Source organism: Ahaetulla prasina, chromosome 1 (genome assembly GCF_028640845.1).
Source record: "Ahaetulla prasina isolate Xishuangbanna chromosome 1, ASM2864084v1, whole genome shotgun sequence".
Taxonomy (NCBI): domain Eukaryota; kingdom Metazoa; phylum Chordata; class Lepidosauria; order Squamata; family Colubridae; genus Ahaetulla; species Ahaetulla prasina.
In genome coordinates this window covers 99,056,538-99,083,402 of record NC_080539.1, presented here as the reverse complement: position 1 = coordinate 99,083,402, position 26,865 = coordinate 99,056,538, and the positions used below count along the sequence as shown (strand labels likewise).

At 39.4% G+C, this 26,865-nt stretch overlaps 1 protein-coding gene across 3 annotated transcripts in view; it reads left to right on the top strand.

Moving 5' to 3' along the window:
- Positions 1 to 26,865, top strand: part of GRM1 (glutamate metabotropic receptor 1) — a 250,185-nt gene that overhangs the window by 164,867 nt on the left and 58,453 nt on the right. For all 3 annotated transcript variants that reach the window (XM_058170100.1, XM_058170108.1, XM_058170116.1), the window contains exon 3: positions 10,320 to 10,555. In XM_058170100.1, the coding sequence (XP_058026083.1) occupies positions 10,320 to 10,555 (236 nt within the window). The remainder of the gene's footprint in view (positions 1 to 10,319; positions 10,556 to 26,865) is intronic.

Sequence of the window (26,865 nt, the reverse complement as noted above, 5' to 3'; positions counted from 1 at the left end):
TGAGTAGGAAAATGGGAACCATTTATTCTTCAGTTGCGCTGTGTTCTTTCCAAAGTGGTGTATATGATTCGAGATGCAGTGTCCCAATTCACACATCAGATGAAGCTTTGTTTGGCAGTGGTTTGCTCTCCAAGCTCGTTTCAATTTAGTTTCTGAATGTTCCAGTACCAGACTAGGTAACATCATCAGCAGGATTTTCTTGTCCTGTTCTCCTTACCTTATAAATGTCTTGTCTACGCCGGTGTGATCAGTTGGTCATATGATTGGTTATTCATTGGAGTCATATTTAAATTCTGAGCAGCTGATTGGTTTCCTTGTTGATTGGTCATCCGAATGGTCTGGTTCCTTACAGATTCATATGCTGGATCCAAATCAATACTTGTTAGTTGCTCCTTTGGTAGAGTACCAGGCTTCAATAAATTCATGTATGCACCTGGCATGGCCAATGATTTTTATTCCTTCCCAATAAAACTGGTGTTGTTCATTGTCAATGTGGCTCGAGATCAGGGATTTTTGGTCATGCTGTTTAACTGCTAGTCGATGTTCATGAACCCTTGTTTTCAACTGCCTTCCTGTTTGGTTTGGTTTGGTTTTGGCTTCGCATATTGTATGAATTCCGCCAATAATAGTTTATAAACCAGTGTTGTCTTTTTCAGTATTCCATCATGATCAAGTCATGGCTTAGTGCAATAAAAGAACTCATTCACTGTAATGCTAAGGTTGAGATCAAATATCACATCGATAATCAATAATTTGCGTATCCACACCTATTTTATTGGCATACATTCAACATATTTAAACTTATGACTCTTTAAGAGCTTTCAAAGAGGGGGGAAAAGAAAGGAGAATTGAAAGGAAAAAAGGGAAGGGAAGGGAAGGGAAGGGAAGGGGAGGGGAGGGAGTGGCTATAAGATATTAATAACATATGACAAAAAAAATTCTCAAGAATTCAAATGGACATGATACTTATTGTATGTACATATTAACAAATGTGCAAGGAACTGTCCTTTCTATTTATTAGCCCAGAAGTGAACTTTCAGAGTCCTCTTCATGTTCCCATAAAAAATATTAATGAGAGAACAAATTATATTAATTAACATTCTATTAAATGTATAGAAGTGGAGAGCTATCTGCCTTGGGCATATTTGCATGCAGTTTGGGTTGGTGGGGAAATACTGTCATAGCGCAGGCTTGCCAAATACGCCTCTGCATATACCCTGGTGACCTACTAATATGCCACAGCCACTTTTACCAAGCGCTGAAGACGCTAGCAGAGCTAGAGATTCTCATGGTAACAACTCCCAGTGACACTAGTGTGATAGGCTGATAAAAAAGCATTATGCAAATATATGCAGTGCATATGGTACTTAACAATTCCTGAATAGATATTTACAAAATAGCCTATCTATCCGAGGCTATAAGAGTGCATCTGGTGTTTTTAAGTGTTTGGGGGGGAGGGGGAATCTGTAGGAACGAAGGAAGAACTAAGGCTTTGAAATGCCAACCTTTAATGTCGTATTTCTCATCCCCCCGATTAGTTCCATTAATTGCAAAATATGTCAAGACACGTTTTGAAGGCAAGATTATGGAACATTAGGAATTAACCCAGAACCTTTTATCAAGCAGCATGATGAAGCAGATTATGAATATCTGTACAAGAGTAAATTGCTCAAATCAGAAGCATATTTATTTTAATATTCTGCGGCTTACAATAATTGTACTAAGGCTATACCTCTGTATTTGCACAGGGGTGTGTGTGAATATTTCATTTTCTTCAGTAGTTCTTTGCCTATTACAATAGTTGGTTATACAAAAAGTTAGTATTGCAATAGTATTACTATTTCCTAAAAAAAATCAAATTGGACTTCCCATGTCACTCAGTAAACTAAGTAACAAAACGAAACCATCAGTTCAACAGATCTTTCTTGTTTTTATATAACTTGAAAAGTCTACTTAGTTTCTGAGCCTGATTTTCTGGTAATTTCTTTAAGACAAAACCATATTTAGCCACATGGATACTAATTTCACAATGGTTTCTTCAGAGCATGCCTGGCTTCTAGAGATTCAGGCATCTCATACATTTCAGTATGATACCTGAAACCAGGGGTGGGCTGCTGGGGGTTCGCAGGGGTTCAGGAGAACCTCTAGCTAAGCTTCTGTGCAGTTTGGAGAACCCCCACTCCTGGCTGGCTCCACTCTGCCCACACGGCCTCTCCCAGGAGTCCCCACTTGGTCCATTTTGGATGCAGGTAAGTGTAGGGTGCACATGGAGGCCCGGGGAAGATGAAAAACAGGCCTACTGGAAGTTCAGGAAGTTCCAGAGGGCCTCCAGAGCCTGGGACACCTTTTTCACCCTCCTGGAGGTTTGAAGAAAGCTTCTGGAGCCTGGGAAGGGCAAAAACTCCCCCCCACACTGTGATGCAGGAGGCCGCCTAGGCCATGCCCACCCAGAGAACCCCTTGCTAAAAGTTTTGAAGCCCACCCCTGCTTGGAACTAAGCTATAGTCACTCTCATTTATAGTGAGACCTGGTCTGAAGGCTTAAGTAAGTAAGACAGAGATGTCAGGGTTGGCTTTTTGCAAGATTATATGGTAAAACAGATTGGCTGCAGGTTGCTAAAGTAGTTATGCAAGCCTGAATACTCTCCCTTATTTATTCAACCTCATATTTATTCAGCCTATATATTTCTTCCTCCAATTTTAAAACCACATCCATCTTCTTTCAATTTGGTTTCCCTTAATATATATTCATATTGAGGGAAGCTGGGTTGGAGGAAGATGAATGTGGTTTTAAAATTGGAGGAAGAAATATCAATAACCTGTGCTATGCTAATGACACCACTCCGATAGCTGAAAATGCAAAGGACTTGCAAGCAGCAGCATAAAAGTCAAGGAACACAGTAATAAAATGGGACCAAAGTGAAATATAATTGGCAATGACAATAAGATAATGACAACAGGTATAACAACCAGTCTCAGCATTCACAATGAAAATATTGAAGTGATGGACAGTTTTTGTCTTTTCGAATCAACCACCAACCAGTAAAGGAAGAAGTACCGTATTTTTTGGAGTATAAAACACTCCGGAGTATAAGACAGACATTAGTTTTTGAGGAGGAAAACAAGAAAAAATATTCTGCCTCTTCCTATCAGCATTCATCGATATTCATCTGGCTAGTCTCCTTGCAGCAGATAGCAAACAGCCTGGTTAGCACATTATCACAGCCGGATTCAACATGAGCAGCTCATTGGCGGGTGGATCGGCCTCCCAGAATACTGTTCCAGGCTGCAGGGATTGCCACAGACCATCGCCACTTCCGTGCCTCATGTTTTTGGCCTCTATGCATCTCATTTTTGGCCTCTGTGCCTCATGTTTTTGGCCTCCGAACATTGCATTTTAGACCCGTTCCAGGTTGCAGGAATCGCCATAGTACATTGCCCCTGATCGCTGCCTCCGCACGTCACATTTACAGCCTCTGCGCATGGTGTTTTCTGGCTGCCACTGTCACTCCCCGCCACCTGGAACCACCCAAAAATATGACGCGTGGAGTCTGAAAATGCAATGTGTTGAGGAGTTGATCAGTAGCGATGTGCTGTGGCGATCCCTGCCTGGAATGGGTCTAAAATGGAGCATTCGGAGGCTGAAAATGTGACACGTGGATGCCAAAAATGCAACGCACAGAAGCAAAAACCGCAAGGCATGGAGGCAGCAATGTGCTGTGGCAAACCTATCAGCCTGGACCAGGTCTAAAATAGCATGCAGAGGCCAAAAACACGACGCGCTGAGGCTGAAAACGGCCAAGGGTGGGGGCTGGTGGGTGGGTGGGGTTCAGTGTATAAGATGCACCAAAATGTTCACCCTCTTTTAGGGAGGAAAAAAGTGTGTCTTATACTCCAAAAAGTACAGTAATCAAGTAATATGCCACAGACCAGCATGTGGTAGAGCAGCCATGATGTATCAAAAATAGATAAAATAGGAGTAATATACCAAATAACACACAACATTTGTGAACATTAATTTAGAGAATAAAAAAGCAAAAGACTAGAAGAATACATTCATAAACACCAACTAGTAGTCCAAGATCGTGATGCTCTTTCACTACTATATCTCCATATAATAATTTAGGATATAACTTCAAGAGTGAAACAGTACAAGGTCAGATTAAAAGGAAGTTTTTTGGAAAAATGGCACTCTGTCTAAACTATGATACCTTGATATACACATGTCACCCTTATCTATGGATCTATAAAAAGATAAAACCAAATAGTTTGTTGATGTGGACTTCAATGGCTATCCATGGAACTCTCCCAACCCAAACATGTGCATAACTAATATAATAAAAAGATATACACAGTCTTGGTCAACCAATGAACTATGTCTCCCCACATCTCCTGCATTGATGTTAGCCTAGCTGACAAGACAGAAAATCAATTCCACAGGAAAAATAGAACTACACTTTATTGCAGGGGTCTCCAACCTTGGTCCCTTTATGACTTGTGGACTTCAACTCCCAGCAAAGCTGGCTGAGGAACTCTGGGAGTTGAATTCCACAAGTCTTAAAGGAGCCAAGTTTGCAGACCCCTGGCCTAAGTAACAGTTTGTGCATATTTCCATCAAGGTCATTTCACTTACACTCTACAATTGCTTAGCACAATAATGAAAGACTATATTTATCAAGATTATATTTATTTTAAAGCCTTGACTCTTTAAAGCTTAAAGAGGCAGATGTGCATGCACCAAATCATTAGGTGTATTCAGCATTTGCTCTCTGATCCTTGCAACTTCTTGTCTGCTTCCCACTTCTTTCCATAAAAGCATCACTGCTATCGATGTATGTGATGTGCTTATGCTTAACAGGGCTTGAAAATAGGCTCCTCTATACAGAGACAAGTACTTTTCTAAGAGCTATACACATATGACTCTCCTTATTGTAACTATTTAATAATCCTCTTCACTATTATGCTTGAATTCTATGGTGATTGGGCATTATTAATATGTCTTGTGCCACAATTTCCATTTCTGTGCCCGACAGTCTTACAGACAAAAATGCATATGGTTGTTACAGGATCAGTTCATCAATTTAAGATTTGGTATTTTTTTTTAATTTGCATTTATATCCCGCCCTTCTCCAAAGACTCAGGGCTGCTTACACTATGTCAAGCAATAGTCTTCATCCATTTGTATATTATATACAAAGTCAACTTATTGCCCCCAACAATCTGGGTCCTCATTTTACCTACCTTATAAAGGATGGAAGGCTGAGTCAACCTTGGGCCTGGTGGGGCTTGAACCTGCAGTAATTGCAAGCAGCTGCTGTTAATAACAGACTGTCTTACCAGTCTGAGCCACAGAGGCCCATTATATTGTATTAAGACAAGGATTCAAAAAAGTCAATAGCAATTGGCAAAAAGTAACTATATTTGGCCCTTCCCTATGAACAAAGAGCATAACAAATAGGGAATAAGATTAAATGCAACACCAAATCCTTATTTGATAATACACTAGTAAAAACTATGCATAGGAAATTTATCTGCTGCAGTGGTTGATAATCCAAAGAAACATTTGAAGAATTCTCTTCTAATCAAGCCAAGGGTAAGGAACTGTTGGTCCTTCATTCATGTAGTTTTGTTGGCAACAATAGAACACTGCATTGTCTCCTTCTGGAATAGTTTTTTCTGCTTTCACCACCCTACAATTCTAGAATTCCCATATTGTCTCTCATATAAATAGTAACAAGGTATATACTTTCTAAACTCTAAACTTTCTAAACTTTCTAAAATCAACCACTGGCTGCTGGATACCACCACCTAGCCAGGTAACATTTTGTCTGTTGTGATCCAACTCTCACATTGACTCTTCCCCTAAATTATGGGCAGCAGTAAAGAATGAGGACAATACGCTAAGCCACCAATTGTATTTTAGACTAAACTAGACTAGACTAGACTAGACTAGAATAGACTAGAATAGACTAGAATAGAATAGAATTTTTTTATTGGCCAAGTGTGATTGGACACACAAGGAATTTGTCTTGGTGCAAATGCTGTCAGTGTACATCAAAGAAAAGATATGTTCATCAAGAATCTATGTCATTTTGTGACATAAAATGAATCAGTTTACACAGCAAGCACTAAGCCAAGACCCTGAATATGATATGGAGTTCTGTGATTAGCATTTGAAGCTAAAAAAGGACACCCCCTTGGGATGCCTTTAATTACATGGAATAATGTCAGTGGGTGACATCCCAGGTGAATCCCAAGAAAGAGAAAACGCTTCTCTTTTTGGACTGCTTCTCCTTGTGTGACTTGTTCCAGTAAAAGAATATAGCTGTTGCCATCGTTGTGCAACATTAAGCAACCAAATTAGGATTCCTTGTAGAAAACTGGCAGCCATCTTGATTGTTGCAAACACATCAAAAAACTGTCTCTCTGTCTCTCTGTCTCTCTGTCTCTCTCTCTCTGTCTCTCTCTCTCTCTCTTTCTTTTCTTGACACTGAGAATTACTATGGCTGATTTTGTACACACATACATATGTACACACATCTTTCAAGCCAGGACTCTGCCTTTACATTTTTAACAACCTTATAAAACACCATTTTTTTCCATTATTGAGTGTAAGTTTACCAAGTCAGACTAAAAATTCAAAATGAATGGTGTATCAGTTAGAAGAGGATTAAGGAATTCTGCCTGGCTATTTCTATTGGGCACGTTTAAAGCAAATATTTAGAATTTATGATATGTTAATGATATATAACATAATGTATAATTTTACTTGTAATTTGGGGAATCATTCAGACTGTTGTACCTGATCGTAGGAGATACCTTCAGTGATGGATATCCCCTTTTAAACTATGTTCCATTAACTGTCTAAAAAGTAATATCAGCTGCTTCTCATAAAAGAAATGAAGGCTACTTGAAGGGAAAAAAACTATGTATCTATTTTGTATAAAATTTACCAGATTTATTTTATTAATAAGATGATCCTATGTCTGCAGATTTCATCTAGTTTTTTCCCCCCTGAAAACGTAAACAATTTAGCTCTTTTTTAATGTTCCCATTGTAAGATAGGTTTGGATTTTCAGAAGCACATTAGAAAAAACAGACACCCAGCAAAATGGTCCAATATGAATCAAACTTGAATTTGACAAGCCTTGATTCAAATGCATGCCTTAGCAACATCATATTATCTTAGACACCGATCATTGTAATTTGTTTGGATTTAGTTTAGAATGGTATGGGAAATGAGGAAGATATTTCTTTCTTGATGTTATTGCTTTGATTATTGTATCCTGAGGCCCTTAGTGTTATATTGTTTTACTATATTTTAATAGTATTCATCCATATATTATAGCTAATCCATACATATTAGAATTTAGACCTATGGTGTATTTCAACTCCCACAATTCTCCCAGCCAGCAGGGGGTTCTGGGAGCTGAAGTCCACACTTCTTAAATTTGCAAAGTTTGAGAAACACTTGGTTGCTGTTAGTTGCGAAGTCATGTCTGACCCATCGTGACCCCATGGACAACGTTCCTCCAGGCCTTCCTATCCTCTACCATCCTCTGGAGTCCATTTAAGCTCAAGCCTACTGTTTCAGTGACTCCATCCAGCCACCTCATTCTCTGTCGTCCCCTTCTCCTTTTGCCCTCAATCTTTCCCAGCATTAGGCTCTTCTCCAGTGAGTCCTTCCTTCTCATTAGGTGGCCAAAGTATTTGAGTTTCATCTTCTGGATCTGGCCTTCTAAAGAGCAGTCAGGGTTTATCTCCTCTAGGATTGACTTGTTTGTTCACCTTGCAGTCCAAGGGACTCGCAGGAGTCTTCTCCAGCATCAAAGGCCTCAATTCTTTGGCGTTCAGCCTTTCTTATGGTCCAACTTTCACAGCCATACATTGCAACTGGGAAAACCATAGCCTTGACTATACACACTGGTGTATGCTATAAGTCTGTAAGAAAGACCATAGGATCATAGACGGCTAGGAAATTTCATTTTCCCAGAATCCTTTAAATTATCATCCTTAAGTTCCTTGACTATAATTTTGTACAGATGCAGATGCAATGCGCTGGATTCACAGAATCAACACAGGCTTGTCTGTGTTTTAAGGAGCAGTTAAAACCTTTCTGATGTTCTGCCTCCATGAAATTATTTTTGTGCTTCAAGGTGAATAGGTTCTCCTTCCAAGCAATCTGTGTCCTATTTTTCTTTCTTGAATATCTTAAAAAACCTTTGGAAGTGGCTTCAGGTCAGATATGTAAATTCTTTATGCTAAGTCTCATTGATTTTGTAGCCCGCTTGGCTGCTGTGAGGAGCCAGCAAATTAAGCTTTTTCTATGACAGAAAGAGCTGCTGGTTTCATTCTAGATGGAAGCAGACACTTTTTTAGATGCCAACTTTGTTTTTCTGGTGAAAACGACCATGCATATTAAAAATTAAATGCAGTCTGACTTGCATTTGGACTTAAACTCCAAGCTATGAGTCTTTCGAGGCAGGAAAAAAAGAAAGCACTAAACTGTGATCTTAAAAGTTTGTGAGCCAACATTTAAAAAGCCAGAAATACCCTCATCCAAGTGTTCCTTCCCCCACCCCACCCCTATTTAGCACAGTCAGTTCTCATCTGCAGTATCAAATGAGCAAGAATGTATTTGTTTTTCAGACAAACCAGTGGCAGTGTTCATGAATGAACACTGGGTTTTCTTTTAGTCGCCCTGCTGGCTACCCTGAACAATTTTGTTATGGTTTTTTTCCCCATTCTATCATATTAGGATATACCCTACTCTACAATCCTCTGGGTCAAATTGTCTGATCAGCTGCAGTGCTAGCTAAGTGAAAATGCTGTACCTTGCTAATATCTTTTTATTGATTGTGTGCCATCAAGTCCATGTTAACTACTAACAATCAAATGGACAGATTTTCTTCCTGACATTTTTTTTCCCTAACCTGGTCCTTCAAGTCTTACAACCATGGATTCATCACCACTCTGAGTTCTCCCACCATGGTTCTGACCATCCTCTTCTTCTCTTATCCTTGATCAACCATTTTATATTCACTATGCATGTGATTTTCCTGATATAAAAAATGTAGGTTTGCCATTGCCTTCTCCCACATAGGATGAATTGATGCCTCTGCCTTGTCACTGTCTCTGGCATCTTCTTGTATGTCATTACTGCTCAATATAGGTACCTGCTTGCTTTAGTTGGACAGCTGAGATAACCTTCATGCCTTGGGTGACCCCGCTAGGAATATGTACCCTTGTTGTACACTTCCAGCTTTCTCCACTCATCTCTGTTCCCACCATGATGAGGTAGCATAGCAGGATTCAGGAGGGGGTTATTGCTACAAATAATAACAACAACAACAACAACAACAATAACAACAACATGGGCACTTGGTACCATGTCCAAGAATGTTATAAGATACATCAACAAACTGCAGTTTCTGGCAACAACAGCAGCAGCACTGCAAAAAACTGTGCTAGTTGGAACATCGTAAATCTTAAGAAGGTACTTGGTTGATACCTAGGACTCTGGCAGCAACCCGTATCAACCATTAGCACCAGTCAGTGGTATTTGTGATGCATTTTTGAATGTTCAGTTGACTGAGTTTCATGTTTAATGAATAAAGTAAATAATAATAATAACAGCAACAACAGTAGCAATAGCACTTAGACTTATAGACTTTCCAGCCCTCTCTAAGCGGTTTACAGAGTCAGCATATTGCCCTCAACAATCTGGGTCCTCATTTTACTGACCTCGGAAGGATGGAAGCCTGGTGGGATTTGAACTGCCAAATTGCAGGCAGCCAGCAGTCAGCAGAAGTAGCCTGCGTTCCAACCACTGTGCCACCATGGCTCATGAATAATAGTTACCATGTTGATAATTTGGGGAAACAAGAGATAAGATATTATTGGTGGAAGCAGGGGTGAAATCTACTTACCTTCCCTACCTGTTCGGAAGCGTGTGCATGCACCATCATCATGTCCAATTTTTTACCCTCTACACATGCGCAGAAGGCTTTGCACATACACAGAGGGTTAAAACCAGGAAGTAACAACATCTGGGTGGGCAGGGCCTTGCGCTGCCACAACTACCGGTTTGCCAAACCACACACCACCAGTCCTACTGGCTCATCCAAGCCAGACAGAACCGATAGGATTTCTTCCTCCAAATAAACGTTAAATAATGCAATGATGAGAAAGGGATGGTATAATATAATCATATTTTTCTTTATATTGCCATGGACTTTTGATGCATTAAAAAGCTTCTGCTTAAATACTATTTGGATATATGTTTTGATCTAACTGTAGCTTTTTTTCTTCTTCTTCTAGTGATGGATGGGCAGATAGAGATGAAGTCATTGAAGGTTATGAAGCTGAAGCAAGTGGGGGCATCACAATTAAGCTGCAGTCTCCAGAAGTCTTATCATTTGATGACTACTTTTTGAAAATAAGGCTGGAGACCAACAAAAGAAATCCGTGGTTCCCTGAGTTTTGGCAACATCGATTCCAATGCCGCCTGCCGGGTCATCCTCTAGAGAACCCCAACTTTCAAAAGAATTGCACTGGTAAATATTTAAATATGTTTCTTGTCTGAACAAATCTGAGCAAGTTTTTGTTACTGTCACCAATTTAAATTCCTTTTCTTACTTTTCCAACATGACTGAATAAAAACATTGATGGAGGTATGGAGCGAGCCCCACAGTCTAATATTGTTGTAGCTGTCACTATGGTGCTGTGTCATTGGACAGCCTCCAGTTTGCCACTGGTAGTTCGATGAATAAATGAGTGAATGAATGAATGAGTTCAGATCCTTGCATTCTAGGGGTGAATGTTCAAAGATGGTATGTAATAATACCTGGTGTATTTAGATGTCCCCTGGCTCCGCTTAAGCAATTCTTAATTGCTTCTTTCTTTCTGGTGTGCTGAAGCAGAAGTTTTTGATTGATTCTGAATTGAATTTGTAGGTGGTAAAAAAAAATAGAATAAAGGCTTGGTTTGATTGCTAACAAAGCTTTGGGCTTTTTCCTTTTTCTTTCAAAGTTTCATATAGATTGTTAAAATGCTTTTGAACATCTTCTATGCAGTTTCGGTTCATATAGATAGATAGCACTGAAAGTAATAAAGGTATTGAAAACTACCTGTATACAGGGATGGGCTGCTGCCGGTTCAGACCGATTCCAGCGAACTGGTAGTTCCGACAATCAGCTGGCCCCGCCCTATCCTGTCCTATATTTACTTTTTTCTGGATCAGCTGATTTGCACAGCATAGCTGAATTCCACGCCTCCGCTCTTCTACTTACCAGGGCTGCCTTAGAAAGTAAGCAGTCGAGTTTCAAATTGCTGTATTTTGAATGCTGCATGCAAGCACGTTAGGTGCCTGTGTATGCAAGGCAAGTGTCCACAAGCAAAGCGCACACCCACCGAACTGGTTGTTAAACCAGTTGCAGGCCACCACTGCCTATATAGTGTAACCAAGATTTTTACTGGTACATCACAAAGTGAAAACAAAAGACTTCTGTTGCTATTGTGCAGTAATATACCAACAATGTGATAAGATTCTAAAGCAGTGGTTCTCAACCTTTATAGTGCTGCGACCCCTTTAATACAATTCCCCATGATGTGGCAACCCCCAACCGTAAAATTATTTTTGTTTTGAATTTATCGCGCCTGAAGCCATATTGGCTAGCGATCTGAACTGCTTGCGATTGCCTTGAGGACGAAGGCATTAAAGTGGAGACTCCTTCCCTATTAAGTTTATCGTGCCTGAAGCCAGATTAGGCTAGCGATTGGGAGTGATTGCAGCTGGCTTGAGAGGCAGACATCAGAGCAAAGATTTCTCTCTTTTTTAATTCATCGCGCCTGAAGCCGAATTCGGCTAGCGATTTGAAGAGCCTGCAGCTGGCTTGTGAAGTCAACCATTGGAGCGCAATTCTTCAACTCACAAGTATACTTCCCATATTTCTGATGGTCTTAGGCGACCCCTGGCAAATCGTCATTCGACCCCCAAAGGGGTCCCAACCCACAGGTTGAGAACCGCTGTTCTAAAGACCACTAAATCTTTTTGGCTGAAACCAAAATAACTGAGTATGAACATTATTGTTCTTTAGAAACAATAATGAAATATGAAATGCCTCAAACTACTTACATTGAACTCAGAACCTTCAATTTCTATTAGCAACAAATTGAAATTTGTACCTCCATTTTAGCTTATCAAACAGAATTGTCTGGAATTCTTTCAGACCATCAGCTTCATACCATGAATGAACTAATATGTTTATCAACTCCTGCAGAAGATTTAACATGCTTCTTGGATTACAATCCATGATTTTTGGTGGTGGAGTAATGAAAATTGGGTTTTAATCAGCATGTAAATAAGGATTGGGCTGGTTCAGTCAGCATGTAAGTCATAACACAAGGATTTGTGTGGCGCAGTGGTTAGAGTGCAGTACTACAGGCTACTTCTGCTGACTGCTGGCTGCTTGCAATTTAGCAGTTCGAATCCCATCAGGCTCAAGGTTGACTCAGCCTTCCATCCTTCTGAGGTCAGTAAAATGAGGACCCAGATGGTTGGGGAGGGCAATATGCTGACTCTGTAAACTGCTTAGAGAGGACTGTAAAGCACAGTAAAGTGGTATATTAGTCTAAGTGCTATTGCTATTTTTTTGGCCTAAGTTGCCATTCCTGCCCTAAACAAACTCTTTAATAGTTTAACAGTCAGTGTAACAGAAAAAGCAAAGTGGAAATAAATGGGATGTATGCCCAGGAATATAAGAGTATAAAAGATTTAGGTATATAAGCCAAGGGCACCCATTTACCAACCACATGCCTTAGGGATTCATTCAAGTAGACCATGAAGATTATACTACCTGAGACTTCTCAGGAAACAACAACTGAATGAATAACTGCTGGTGGCCTTCTACCGCTGCACCATAGAGAGTATTTTAACTTACTGCATCTGTGTATAGTTTTCAACAGTGGTGAAATTCAAATTTTTTACTACCGGTTCTGTGGGTGTGGCTTGGTGGGCATGGCAGGGGAAGGATATTGCAAAATCTCCATTTCCACCCCACTCTGGGACCAGCCAGAAGTGGTATTTGCCAGTTCTCCGAACTACTCAAAATTTTATCTACTGGTTCTGCAGAACCTGTCGGAACCTGCTGGATTTCACCCCGGTTTGCAAATTGCACAGTGGCAGATAGGCCAGCACTCCAGAGGGTCAATGTCATTGCCCAGAGGATCATTGGTTGCCCTCTTCCCTCCTTAGAAGAACTTTATAGCTCCTGCTGCCTTGTTGTTAGTTGCAAAGTCGTGTCCAACCCATCGCAACCCCATGGACAACGTTTCTCCAGGCCTTCCTATCCTCTACCATCCTCTGGAGTCCATTGCCTTAAGAAAGTTCAAAACATTCTTAACAATCCAACTCATCCTGGGCACCCTTTTTTTTGAACTATTGCCATCTGGCATACAGTACAGGTCAATAAAAACAAATAGGCTGAAAAACAGGATATATGGAATTTCTACTGTGGTTATGTTTTTATGTTCTATTATTTCATGAGCAGCTCAGGATTGTGGTTCATAATAAGAGCTGCTATGTTAAAAAATCAACTAAGATATACTGATAAATGTACCTTCTATGGATTTATCTAATTGCCCTTTAAAGATGAGCATGTTGATAACAATCACTAGCCCGGAAGTACTTCCTTTATCTGTCCCAAACACTCCACAATTCAACTTCAATGAGTTTTTCCTATCTAAAATCTCTCATGCGTATGTTTATATGCCTGAGTCATGTTCTCCTCCCACAGCATTTGTCTATGTTAAAAAGCCTCAAACCTTTTCTCCAAAGGAAGCTACACTGCTTGCTCTAATGTTTCTGTTGATTTTTTATCTATTTTTTATCTATTTTTATTATTGCATTTTGCTATTCCTAGAATTCTGTCATGGTCTATATCTTACATCATGTTCTAGTACAAATTAAACTGATTAATAATAAAAAATGTATGTATAAAAAGGATGTAGATTTTGTTTTTGTAATTTCAGTGTGCATGCTAATCAAATAATATTACTGATTCAATCCTTTCACTAAGTGAAGTTGAAAAAATATGTACGCCTGAAGAAAATATGCACGGATTTTTCATTATTTCCCCACTACTGAATGTGGTCTTACATTGATTTTTGGTCATGAGGTTACAGTTTAATGAATTTATCCCTTCTTGAAGTTAGCTTGTCTTCACTGAGTTCAACTTGTAGTTACAGTTGACTGGATCAGTGTCATTGGGACCTAATAATTGATTGTATATAATTTCTGCATATTGTTCCTGGTTTCCACTTCTCAGATGATTGTTGCAGAAAGAAAAATGGGGGTGGACACTTAGAAAAAAATAACAAAATATTAGATGAAAATGTCTTTAAATGTTTTTTTTAAAAAAAACCTAACAAGTTGGGGAAAATATTTTAATGCCAAAATTTGGCAGAGAAATAGTACAGATATTTAACGTTGAAAACAATAATGTTGGATACTATAGACAATAAAGGGCACAGTAAGTCAGGTTAACCGATGAGAATAGCTCCAGTTCTCTTGGGCAAGTGTAGACCAATTTCTTGAATGGAAAGCCACTAACAATCCAGTAGAAGATGTCTAATAAATTACATAAATAAATACAGAGATGAACACGCTAGTCTAATAAACCCCTTTCTTAGAATAGATGAGAAAGAGAAGTAGAATGGCTGCTGGAAGAATCTGACGTAAACATTATTAGAACCATGAATGCTAACTACAACATGCAGGATTTCAAGTTCAGGACCAAGGACAGGTCCAGTAGCACTTTTCACCCAGTGCCTATGGAGATTCTCAGTCATCCAGGTAATAGTTGCCTCAAATGTGCTCCCCCGCTTCTAATGGCAACTGGACTGTTTTTTGAGGAAGAAGAAGAATTTCTCTTCTCTTTCAAGAAGCTTCATCAGTTGATTTTCACCCAGTCTTTCAGCTGAACCTAACAGATTATTGATAAAATAACCTTATTGTATTATATGATCCCATATACAATTTAAATAATAGTCCTATAATTATGGCCAAGACAAATTACCTTGCTACTAACTTCTACCCTTTCTTCATAGAATGTAATTACACAGTTGAGTGCCCCCATAGGTCATTTACTGAAGACTTGGTGAGGGGATATTCCACAAGGTTTTCAGGATTATACTCTCTGAAATCCTTCCCTTTGATGCAGATGGCAGTGGTATTTTCCTGGGATGTTTCCATGAATATGTAGATTCATGGATAGTCTCATCTGACAGGGAGCAGGGATTATCTTTTTTCTCCCCTCAAGGTTGTTGCCACCAGTTTTGCAAGATCTTTCAAAAAGAGAAAAACTTAACAGGAGATTATTATCAGCTTGCCTTTGTATCTATCTATTCAAGACCTTCATAAAACATTTGCATGGAAACTAGATACTAGAATAAATGAACCTTGTGGCTTTTTCCCACAAAGACTATTTGTAGTTTTGCATACTTAGGTTGTCTCGGATCCCCTGCTATTTTTCCCCTGGTGCATAGCGGGTACCATGCTGACTACATAAGCAGTGGCATTTCTCTTTGAAGTCCACAGTAGAGGAAAAGAATTATATTCTCCTTAATGTCATTCTAATACTTTAACAAAGTTATCTCGCTGCTATTTTGTGTGTTGGGAAGAAAGGGGGATTGTTCATAACTTCGTGAGAAGCAGGAAATAAAATGGAAACGTATTGGGGAAGGGTTCCCTTCAGAGTAATTTTATGAACATGCTGTGCGCGTGCTTTTCTCCCATGAAAAGGCCTACTATAGCAGATAATTGTTCTAAACACTATTTTAATATTTTTAAAAAATCAGAAAGAATAGTGTGCATTTCTGCTTCACTATGGGTCAATACACGAAAAAGGCAGTGGCGGCCACGAAAAACAAGAATAAAATCTTCTTTCTTTCTCAGGCTTAACTTGCCAAGAATTCTGGCTGTGTCTACCTGTGGGTGAGGCAGCATGGTTTTCATGCAGTATTAGGCCAGCCCGCTTCATATGCAAACATTATTTGAAACTCATCACTAATATAATGGCCTTCCATTAAATTAGATTTTATTTTTGGATAAAGGGCACAGTGTCGTACTGGGATATCTGTGTTTCAAATACCAGCTGCTTTAGAGACATATTTCAAGAACTTCTCATTGTATTTTTACTGTGCCCAAGAGAAATCTCTTTATATACGGTGCAATTTCATAAAACTATTTCAAAGTTGGAAGTGACCTGCTTTGCAGAGCATCCCATAAGTGCTAGCACAAAGTGACTATTTGGTAACCAAGGGAAAGGACAAAAGAACATCATGGGATTGTTTGCATCTCAGAAGTTGCATTCACAATGTCTAAGAACCACAAACATGGGATTTGAACAAATTCAAAGGAGTGAGTGATGTGAGCACTCACTTCAAAGAGAGATGTTGAAATTTAAGGAGCAGAAAATAACTACTTGTTTTCTAACTACAGGCTAATGTATATAGTACAGGAATTGAAATGGTTATTCTACAGAGAAGAGTAATAGAGAACTAAAGTATTGAATTCAGTGGTGGGTTTCAAAAATTTTTACTACCAGTTCTGTGGGTGTGGCTTGGTGGGCGTGGCAAGGCTTGGTGGGTGTGGCTTGGTGGGCGTGGCAGGGGAAGAATACTGTAAAATCCCCATTCCCTCCCCAATCCAGGGGAAGGTTACTGCAAAATCCCTATTTCTTCCCAATCAGCTCGAGGGTGGGGCCAGTCAGAATTTTTACTACTGGTTCTCCGACCTACTCAAAATTTCCACTACTGGTTCTCCAGAACTGGTCAGAATCTGCTGAAACCCACCTCTGATTTAATTAAATTAAAGCTTAGCATATAACTGGAATAGTTACAGCACCTCTTGATAAAAATAATACTCCATTTTGTAGCTTAAAACAAGGAGGTTGTTGAATTAGGATGTGGAGGGTTTTTTTGCTGCTTATAGAGCTGAAGTTTACCTTTCAATAAAAGAGAATATATGGAGTCCAAGGTAACAATAAAGGTCCAATAAAACTCTGTGAGTTTCATTAATCCAACTGGGTAACATCATCAGTACAGTTAAGTATAGTTAAGTACAGTTGCTCCCTGTTTATATACAGTAGCATGCCCTCTCCATTTTGGTGGGGGGTGTGGTTTTCTTCTTGATAGTTCCTGTTTAAGGTATAGTTTTCTGCTTGCTTGCCTGCCTAGTACTAATCCCTAGTTATCTAGTTGTTGGCTGCTGAAGAGGATGTGTTCTGCTCTTTTTGTTTCCTCCTAGTTTTCTTATTGTCTCTTTTGAATGGTATGGAAATATGATTTATTTCTATCTGTCAAAGTTGGAAGTGACCCATCAGACTGATGGCTGATTTGTTTGAATCCCAAGCTTCCAGGAATCCCCTAGTGTTTCTGTATTTAGCTTGGTTTAGGTTGCTCACGGGGGACACGGTGGCTCAGGGGCTAAGACGCTGATCTTGTTGATTGAAAGGTCGGCAGTTCAGCGGTTCGAATCCCTAGTGCTGCCACGTAACGGGGTGAGCTCCCGTTACTTGTCCCAGCTTCTGCAAATCTAGCAGTTCAAAAGCACATAAAAATGCAAGTAGAAAAAATAGGGACCACCTTTGGTGGGAAGGTAACAGCGTTCCGTGCACCTTTGGTGTTGAGTAATGCTGGCCACATGACCACGGAGACATCTTCGGACAGCGCTGGCTCTTCGGCTTTGAAACAGAGATGAGCACCGCCCCCTAGAGTTGGGAACGACTAGCATGTATGTGCGAGAGGAACCTTTACCTTTAGGTTGCTCACAGATCCCCAGTTGAAACTATGAATCTGTCCATGTATTGTGAGATTAAGGAGTGTTTGTTATGTCTTTTGACTGCTAGTTTTTCTCGGAATGTTCTCTGCTAGTCTTCTGCCTCACTGTCCTACTTAATGGCTGTTGCAGTCCTTATACTCATAAGCAGTAGCTGATTCCTGCTTTTAATTTCTTGGCCTACTGAGTCTTTTGGTTTACTTAAGATGTTTGTGTGCTACAGTGATGCCATGTGATTGTGATAATCTGATGTTTTGTTTGGAGATGTTTCGGATGTGCAGTAGTGTTATCCTTTCCACAGCTTGTGCTGGTTGTGCTCTAGTAGATTGAATGGTCAGCCACTTTTTTTGTGTAAAGTTGTGTGGGTATCCATTTTGTTGGAAGATGTTATATAGAAAATCTGTTTCCTTTTTCTGATTGTTCTACAGTGCATTTGTATTTGTCTGAATAATGTTCTTACACTTGAGGGAGGTTGGGCTGTTCCTTTGGTAGAGAGCACTTGCTTAGTGTGGAGTGTTTTTTCAACAGACCTGCGTTTTTAATTTGCCATCATTTCCTTTGTTGAAAAGAAGAGGAATATGTTGTTTCTTCTTCCCTGGTGAATGTTGTTCCTTTGAAGACATTGATAGTTTTATGTGTCTTCTCTAGTGGTTCCTTGTTTAGCATGACAAAGGTGTTATCTACATACTGGTTCCACAATTTCTAGACACTGCTTTACAGTCTCTGTATAAATTCTGAGACTGGTGATCCCAAGGATATCCTTCTGATTTGTTGGTGTATTTGTCCAGAAAACTGGAAATAGGTAGTGAGACAAAGTGTTGTGGTCCGTCAGCAGCCTACGGACAAGAGCTGCCAGAAGGCAAGAGCAGCTCAAGCAGAGAGGACAACTCAGGAGTAGGGCCAAGAGATGATTGGCCCCTCCCAAAAGGCTTAAAACAGATCAGCACCAGTGTTTCAGCTTTGCCGGAAGACAACGTTGTAGCTGCGTCCTCTGCTGTGCCCTCTGCTTCGTATACGTCTTTGTTTTGTGGCTTCTGGACATTTGCCAGGAAAGGCCTTTGGCAATTTGCCTAATTAGACCAAGGTTTGTGAGATAACTGAAAAATTTGGGTTAAGGGGCATTTGTTTTACTTTAAGTTGAATGATGCTGGGAATGAAGTAATTCCCAGCTTTTCAAATAAAGTTTGTTTTTCCAGGACTAAGTTTATTACTACCTACTTGGGTCACAATACAAAGGTTGATGAGGTCCATGATTCTGGGTATTTCAATATTAATGTATTTGGGTGTGTTGTGTAACACTGCTGCCATGGTTTCTTTCACTAGTTCTGAGTCTATGGACTTGAAGAGCGCTGCGGCATCAGATGAAACCATAATTTCATCTTCTCTATTTTTAGGTCTTTAATTTTCTGGAGGCACTAGTGGGAGTTGATAGAATATTTCACTCCCCTCTGTGCCATGTCCAAGATCTCCTAGGAAGGTGGCTAGTTAGGCAAGGATGTTTTGTAATAATAGGACAAGGTGATAGAGTTAAGCAAGAGGAGAGGGTTCTTATGTAGGAATATTTTGCAACAACAACAACAACAAAAGAAATAATGAATAAAATGAGTCAAAGCAGTTTTCCCTGCCCTGGTTACCTCCAGATGTGCTGGATTTCAGTTCCCATAACTGTTATTATGACTGGAGAGGGTGCTTAAATCTAAACTCCAAAATACCTGAGAAAGCTACATTTAGAGATACATCTCTCATTTAACTGACAGCTGATATATTTGGTGCCTGAAATATTCCACAGTTGACATGCTGCATTTATACGTGACAGCATATCAAAATCAAAAGTAAGTCAAGAGGAAACAAAGCCTCTAATACGCCTGAATTTTGCGTAAGAAAATCTCATGTGAAGAATGGGAAAATTGATGACTTATCAAGAATCCTTGTTATAGTGGTGTTAGCACAAAAAATGGAAGCCATATACACAGGAAAAATGCACATTAATATCATGTTTGTAATAGCAGCCACAATGCTGAGCTATTTCTTAAGAGTAATGGGATATGTGGATGGCGTTGGGGAAGGAGGGGAAGACATGCTGCCTAGAAAATGATTAGACAAGAGAAGCAGGAGTCCCCACTGATATAATGTTCAGAGATAGAAAGGACTCAACCCAGGGGTGAAATGCTACAGGTTTGCTCCGGTTCTGGTGAACCGGTAGTAAAAAAATGCTTTTAAAAAGTTTTTTAAAAGGTTCCGATGATCATGCAGCACAGCTGATTGTCAGTCAGGTGTGCCATGTGATCATTGGAAGACTCAGAACTTTTTTTTATTTTTAAAGCATTTTTTTACTACCAGTAATAGGTAGTAAAAAATGCTTTAAAAAGTTTTTAAAAAGGTTCCGAGGATCGCACAGCACAGCTGATTGTCAATCAGCTGTGCCGCGCGATCGTCAGAACTTTTTTTTTTACTTTGTTAAAGCATTTTTTTACTTTTTTTTTAAAGCATTTTTTTACCACCCAAACTGGTAGTAAAAAAAATGCTTTAAAGAAATAAAAAAAAAGTTCCAATGATTGTGCGGCACAGCTGTAATCGTCGGAACTTTTAAAAAAAAATTTAAAGCATTTTATTACTACCAGTTCGGGCGAATAGGTAGTAAAAAATGCTTTAAAAAAATAAAAAAAAAGTTGGTCACACCCACCCAGTCACATGACCCTCCCACCAAGCCAGGCCCACCAAGCCACACCCACAGAACCGGTAGCAACAAATTTTACATTTCACCACTGACCCACCCTAATCGATCAAGCAATGGCACAGGAAGTTTGTACCTTCTGACTTTCAAAATTTCAATGTGTAAAGTAGTGTTTCTTGTCTGGTTTAGCTAGGTGGGTTGACATAAGGGAAAGTCAGTTTTACCCTAACAGTCCAAATACAAATTGTGAGTATTAGATACCCATTCAGGACGTCCTTCCACCACTTGAAATAAATGTATGATGGTCCAAACTGGATTAGGATGATGGCCCCAGTAACTCCCTTTGTCCAGTGCACACTGTACTTAAAATTGAGAGTTCTTTTCTTTTGTGAACTGCCTGCAGTGTGGAGATTTGAAACGTTACAAGTGTTGGATTTTATTAGAGGGGAGGAGAGAAAGGAATAGATTTAGGAGATTTCCATTTATGTTGACCTTTCATAATGATCCTGTTTTGCACAGAGGGGAGATGGGAAGGTCACTGCTGCATATTTAATATAATGTATAGCCTGATACTAAATGTGATGAAATTCTAAGTAATAAGTAAGAGTTTTCTCTGCAGTATGATTCATTGATTGCCTAGTTATGCCTATGGGAAAGAGAAATACCGTATTTTTCGGAGTATAAGACAAACCAGAGTATAAGACACACCTTAGTTTTTGGGAAGGAAAATAAGAAAAAAGCTGATTGGCAGGTGGATTGACCTCCCGGAATACCCCCAAAGAGCTGTTCCCAGAGGTGAATTTTAGCAACAGGTTCCTTGGTTGTGAGCTCTGTGCCTTGCTTTTTTTTTTTTTCTGCTTCTGAAACTTCTGAAACTCTGTTTCAGAAAAAACTTTTTTTTCTGCCTCTGAAAGCCTCCAAAACAACTTCAGAAAAAAGCCTCTGAAGCTCTGTTTGGAGGCTTCTTTTCTGAAGCTTCATTTCTGATGCTTTTTTCAGCCTCTGAAACCTCCCTTTGAGAAGCTGGGCAGGGCTACATTCAGAGTATAAGACGCACCCAGATTTTCACCCTCTTTTGGGGGGGGGAAGGTGCATCTTATACTCTGAAAAATACGGTACCTGTCTTTTTGCTGATCTACTCCTGAATCAGCCTCAGCTGTTTCCTCAGTATTACCTCAAGAATGGCATCAAATTGTTTAGGATAATTCCTGCGTGTCACTTAATAAACCTACCCTTTGTTTTTCCTTACATCACTTTGCCGTAACCTCATCAGCTGAGGACTGATCATTTAATGCTTCTGATATAATCCCTTGGAAATGAAATGAAATTGCTAGGGTGTCATTGTAATGTTAACTTTGTCTAAAATTTAAAACATCAGTGTTATTGTCAGCTGAAGGAATATGGAAGCTCAATGTTCTACTTTCCCTAATTTCAAACTCTGACCCTGAGAGGAAAAAGAAAGACAATATCAAGATGGCTGAATAAATAAATAAATGGATAGAGACTATACAGATTTCCCCCTTGGTGAGTGGAATGTGAGTTACCCAAATCCCTTTCTGTTGTTGTTCTTGTTAGTTGCGAAGTCATTTCCGACCCATCGTGACCCCATGGACAACATTCCTCCAGGCCTTCCCGTCCTCTACCATCCCCCAGAGTCCAGTTAAGCTCACGCCGACTCCTTCAGTGACTCCATCAAGCCACCTCATTCTCTGCTATCCTATTCTTTTTTTGCCCTCAATCTTTCCCAGAATTAGGCTCTTCTCCAATGAGTCCTTTTTTCTCATTAGGTGGCCAAAGTACTTCAGTTTCATCTTCAGGATCTGGCCTTCTAAAGAGCAGTCAGGGTTGATCTCCTCTAGGACTGACAGAGTTGATCGCCTTGCAGAATCCCTTTTAGTAATGAAAAACTGAAAAGTACGGTGACTTCTGAGCTGTTTAGTGTTGATTGACGATCAGTTTGTTTTATTCCATGTTAGACAGGTAACAATATAAAACCAAGAATGCTTGTTGAAGGAGAGCTTTTTGCTAAATTCTTTTACAGGAGACAAACATTCCTAGATACCTGACTATGTGAGGTAGAATTGATTGTCACCTCAGCTCTGGATAGACTTTTAATTTTTTTGACTGATTATGAATATGTCAATTAATTAATTTTCAATCTCTTGTATAATAATTTCTCAGAATGTAGCAAACGTGTTTACTGCAACTTCAATATAGGTTTAAGAATCTGACATCAATCAATGCCAATCACAGGCTCCCAATCTCCTTTTCTTCCCCCTTCCTGGTTAATTCCAAACATGGGTTAGTTCACTTGTCTAAACATGCATCTGTTAAAACTTGGCTGGCATCAGGGAATGAATTATTGCTAAAATGCTACAATGATCTTACTATGATCATGTCACTGCTGTTCTTCTTCCTTTTAAAAATTAGTTCTCTTCTCTCTCTCTTTTCTTAAAGAGAGGAACTGATCCAGATGGCTTGAAAGCATCGCCATCAGTGGGTGTGTTACAAATTGGACTGGAAATAAGAATGATAATAGGAAACAATGGAGCATCAGAGAAGCAATTAAAGGGAGAAATGATGGGCATAGGCCACAGGAAAGTACAGATTTTTTCCCCCCTCATTAAAATTTTGCTTTGTCACCATGAAGTGACATTTTGAGGGACATTTTGGGCCCTTTCACATTGACATTGATTCACATCCAACCACTAAGTTTTATCATACCTTTAGACATTCTGCCTATCAAAGCTATTAGGTGTGCTAAGGGTTGTATCTTCAAATCTGGATACATTTCTTTATGAAGAGGTAAGAGGTAAGAAATTGTTTTGTGTGCAACCCCAGTATTTTATAAGTTTGCACTAGAAAGTCGGCTAATTCTGATTGCAGTATCTGGCCAGAATAATCCTTCTCTTGCTTAATGAATTCTTTTTCTTGATTCACTCAAAGGAATCTAATTCATACTTCGGGATTCAACATGTTAAGGTGTGGAATGTTCATGAAAATAGCTTGTTGTTTCACAAGAAAGACATTTATTCTATTGTTGTTTAGCCCACAATAGGAATTGTATTAATAATAAATAACTGGGGTTAATAATAAAAGTCTAGGCCTAGGACAAATATCTCTTTGATAGGTCTGATAATATTCTGAAATAAAGTGATTCTGTCATATTTGAACATCTTTTCTGTGATTCTTGTTGGCTTTTTAGTCATGTGAATTTACTTTCTTGTGCTAAGGATGCTTGATGCATTTTGTGGTGGTCCGCCAGCAGCCTGCGGAGCTGGCAACAGAGTAGGACAGCGATGAGGCTGAGGTGAAGCCAGGGCCATTGGGGAGTGAGGTGCAGACTCCAGAGCCCCCAGAGGCTGATAATAGTGAGGCAGAGGAACAGGAGGAGCCTGTTCCTAATGCACACATGAGAAGAGCTTCCAGAAGGCAAGAGCAGCTCAAGCAAAAAGGACAACTCAGGAGTAGGGCCAAGAGATGATTGGCCCCTCCCATAAGGCTTAAAAGACGAGCAATGGCGTTTGGGTTTTGCCGGAAAACAATATTGGTAGCTGCATCTTCTGCTTCGTCTATGTCTTGCCTTTATTTTTGTGACTTCTGAACTTTTGCCAAGAAAGGCCTTTGGCAGTTTGCCTAATTGGACCAAGGTTTGTGATAGGACTGGAAATTTGTGTTGGGAGGAATTTGTTTTAATTTAGTTGAACTACGATGAGAATGAAGTAATTCTCAGCTGTTCAAATAAAGTTTGTTTGTTTTTTCACGGACTGAGTTTCCTACTACCTACTTGGGCTTGGGTCACAACACATTTTCCCCTTAAAATGTGTTTTATATGCAGTCACTTTATATGGGATATGTTCTTCTATGAAGCAATCATATGGTGGCAGACTCATTATGCGTGATATGCAAATTCCACATTCATGAGTAGTGCCATCATTTAGATGTAATTTCCCACTTAAGCATCCTTCTGACAAGAACAAATATGTTACTTGCATGGGAAATGCCCAAGCAATATGCTTAGACATAGCAGCATCTGATCTCACCTTTGCAGCACAGTATAAGGATGTCAGAACTATTCTAGAGTCAATGTGGGTCACTGGAGAACCATTGCTTTCTGAATTGCAAAAATGGCAAATGAACCATAGTACAGTGCTTCATTGCAAGCTGGTTTCTCATAGAAAGATGAGATCAAGATAATTCAGGCACAGTTATGAATTGCTGAAATGCTTAATTAAGCTTTCCTGATTGATTTTTGAAGGGATGAACGGTTAAAATAACAACCTCCAAAACATAGCCACAGTTTTCTTAAGGCGTGTTTTAAATTTGAAATGCTATTCCTTCTTTGGACCATAGATGCAGAGAGTTTGCCAAGAGTTTTGTGTCTCATCTAGTGCAGACAGCAAACAGGCCTTCTTCTGCAATAGTACAATTTAAGATATATACTCATCTGGGACATTCGGTTCATGGTGAAAGGAAATCCCAAAATCTATAGAATTATCAGACCCGAACCAAAATTTAACCAGTTGATGACAAATTTCAGGAGCATGGGCTTGGCTACTCCTCTCTTAATCCACATAATCATATGGAAGTGAAATAACCCTCACCATGGAATACCTTGTAGATGATCTTGACCTGTGCTAGCCTGCCCACATTTTGATAATATCATCAGAAGCCCTTCACACTTAACAGCTACCAATGGATATTTTCTGGTTCATTCAAAAATAGCACATTTTGTTAATAGTTATGGAGAATCTCAATCATCTAGGTCATGGTTGTCCCAAAGGTAGTTTTCCAAAAAGGCAAATGGACTTTCTTGGTTTTTTCCTTGAACACATTTTACTTCTCATCCAAGAAACAGAACTGAAGAAGCTTCTTGGATGAGAAGCAAAATGTTCTTAAGGCAAAAACCAAGAAGGTCCTATTGCTTTTTGAAAAACTACCTTTGGGTTTGTTAATAACTCTTCACCTCTTAAATTACTTCCCAAATTGCCAATTGCGCCAGATGCCCTAGCTGTTTTTCAAAAATACAGATGTCCACTAGATGGCAGTAACAGGTACAGAAAATGCTGATGCTTTATTGCCATCTCATGACGATTTGATTTTTTTGCATCCCAAATATAATAGTCCTATCTTCCACCTTTGAAATTCCTTCTGCTTTGTTGATTTTCCATTAAATTATATGAGTAGATGAGCTCTTTTTCTTACAGTGGCAGACTGGGCACTGGGTGTTTCTGTTTTAATTGTACTTTAATATTTTACTATTTATTAGTATGGTGCCTTTAAGCAACTCAAAGAAAAGAATCCTTATTTATCAAGATCATCCATGTTTTACAATATCACTTTATTTTTATTTATTTATTTATTTGTCAAACACAACAACATATATATAAGTACAAGTATGAAATAACCATATGAATTGGATACAACCAAAGGGACATTAGGACAGGAACGGTAGGCACGCTGGTGCTCTTATGCACACCCCTTACAGACCTCTTAGGAATGGGGTGAGGTCAATAGTAGATAGTCTTTGGTTAAAGCTTTGGGGATTTTGGGAAGAGACCACAGGGTCAGGTAGTGCATTCCAGGCATTAATTTTGGTCGCCACGATGTAAAAAAGATGTTGAGACTCTAGAAAGAGTGCAGAGAAGAGCAACAAAGATGATTAGGGGACTGGAGGCTAAAACATATGAAGAACGGTTGCAAGAACTCGGTATGCCTAGTTTAATAAAAAGAAGGACTAGGGGAAACATGATAGCAGTGTTCCAATATCTCAGGGGTTGCCACAAAGAAGAGGGAATCAAACTATTTTCCAAAGCACCTGAGGGTAGAACAAGAAGCAATGGGTGGAAACTAATCAAGGAGAGAAGCAACTTAGAACTAAGGAGAAATTTCCTGACAGTTAGAACAATTGATCAGTGGAACAACATGCCTGCAGAAGTTGTAAATGCTCCAACACTGGAAATTTTTAAGAAAATGTTGGATAACCATTTGTCTGAAATGGTGTAGGGTTTCCTGCCTGGGCAGGGGGTTGGACTAGAAAACCTCCAAGGTCCCTTCCAACTCTGTTATTATTATTATTATTATAACTCTGTTACTGAAGTCATATTTTCTACAATTAAGATTGGAGCGGTTCACATTAAGTTTAAATCTATTGTGTGCTCTTGTATTGTTGTGATTGAAGCTGAAGTAGTCTTCGACAGGAAGGACATTGTAGCAGATTTCTACTATTTCTACTATTGTTGCTTTTATTTTCTAGCCAGAATTTCTTCAGCGGAAAAAATTAACAAGTCATACCGCAAATCAATAAAACCACCACCTTCATCACTACAAGCTACACTGTGCATGATTTTAGA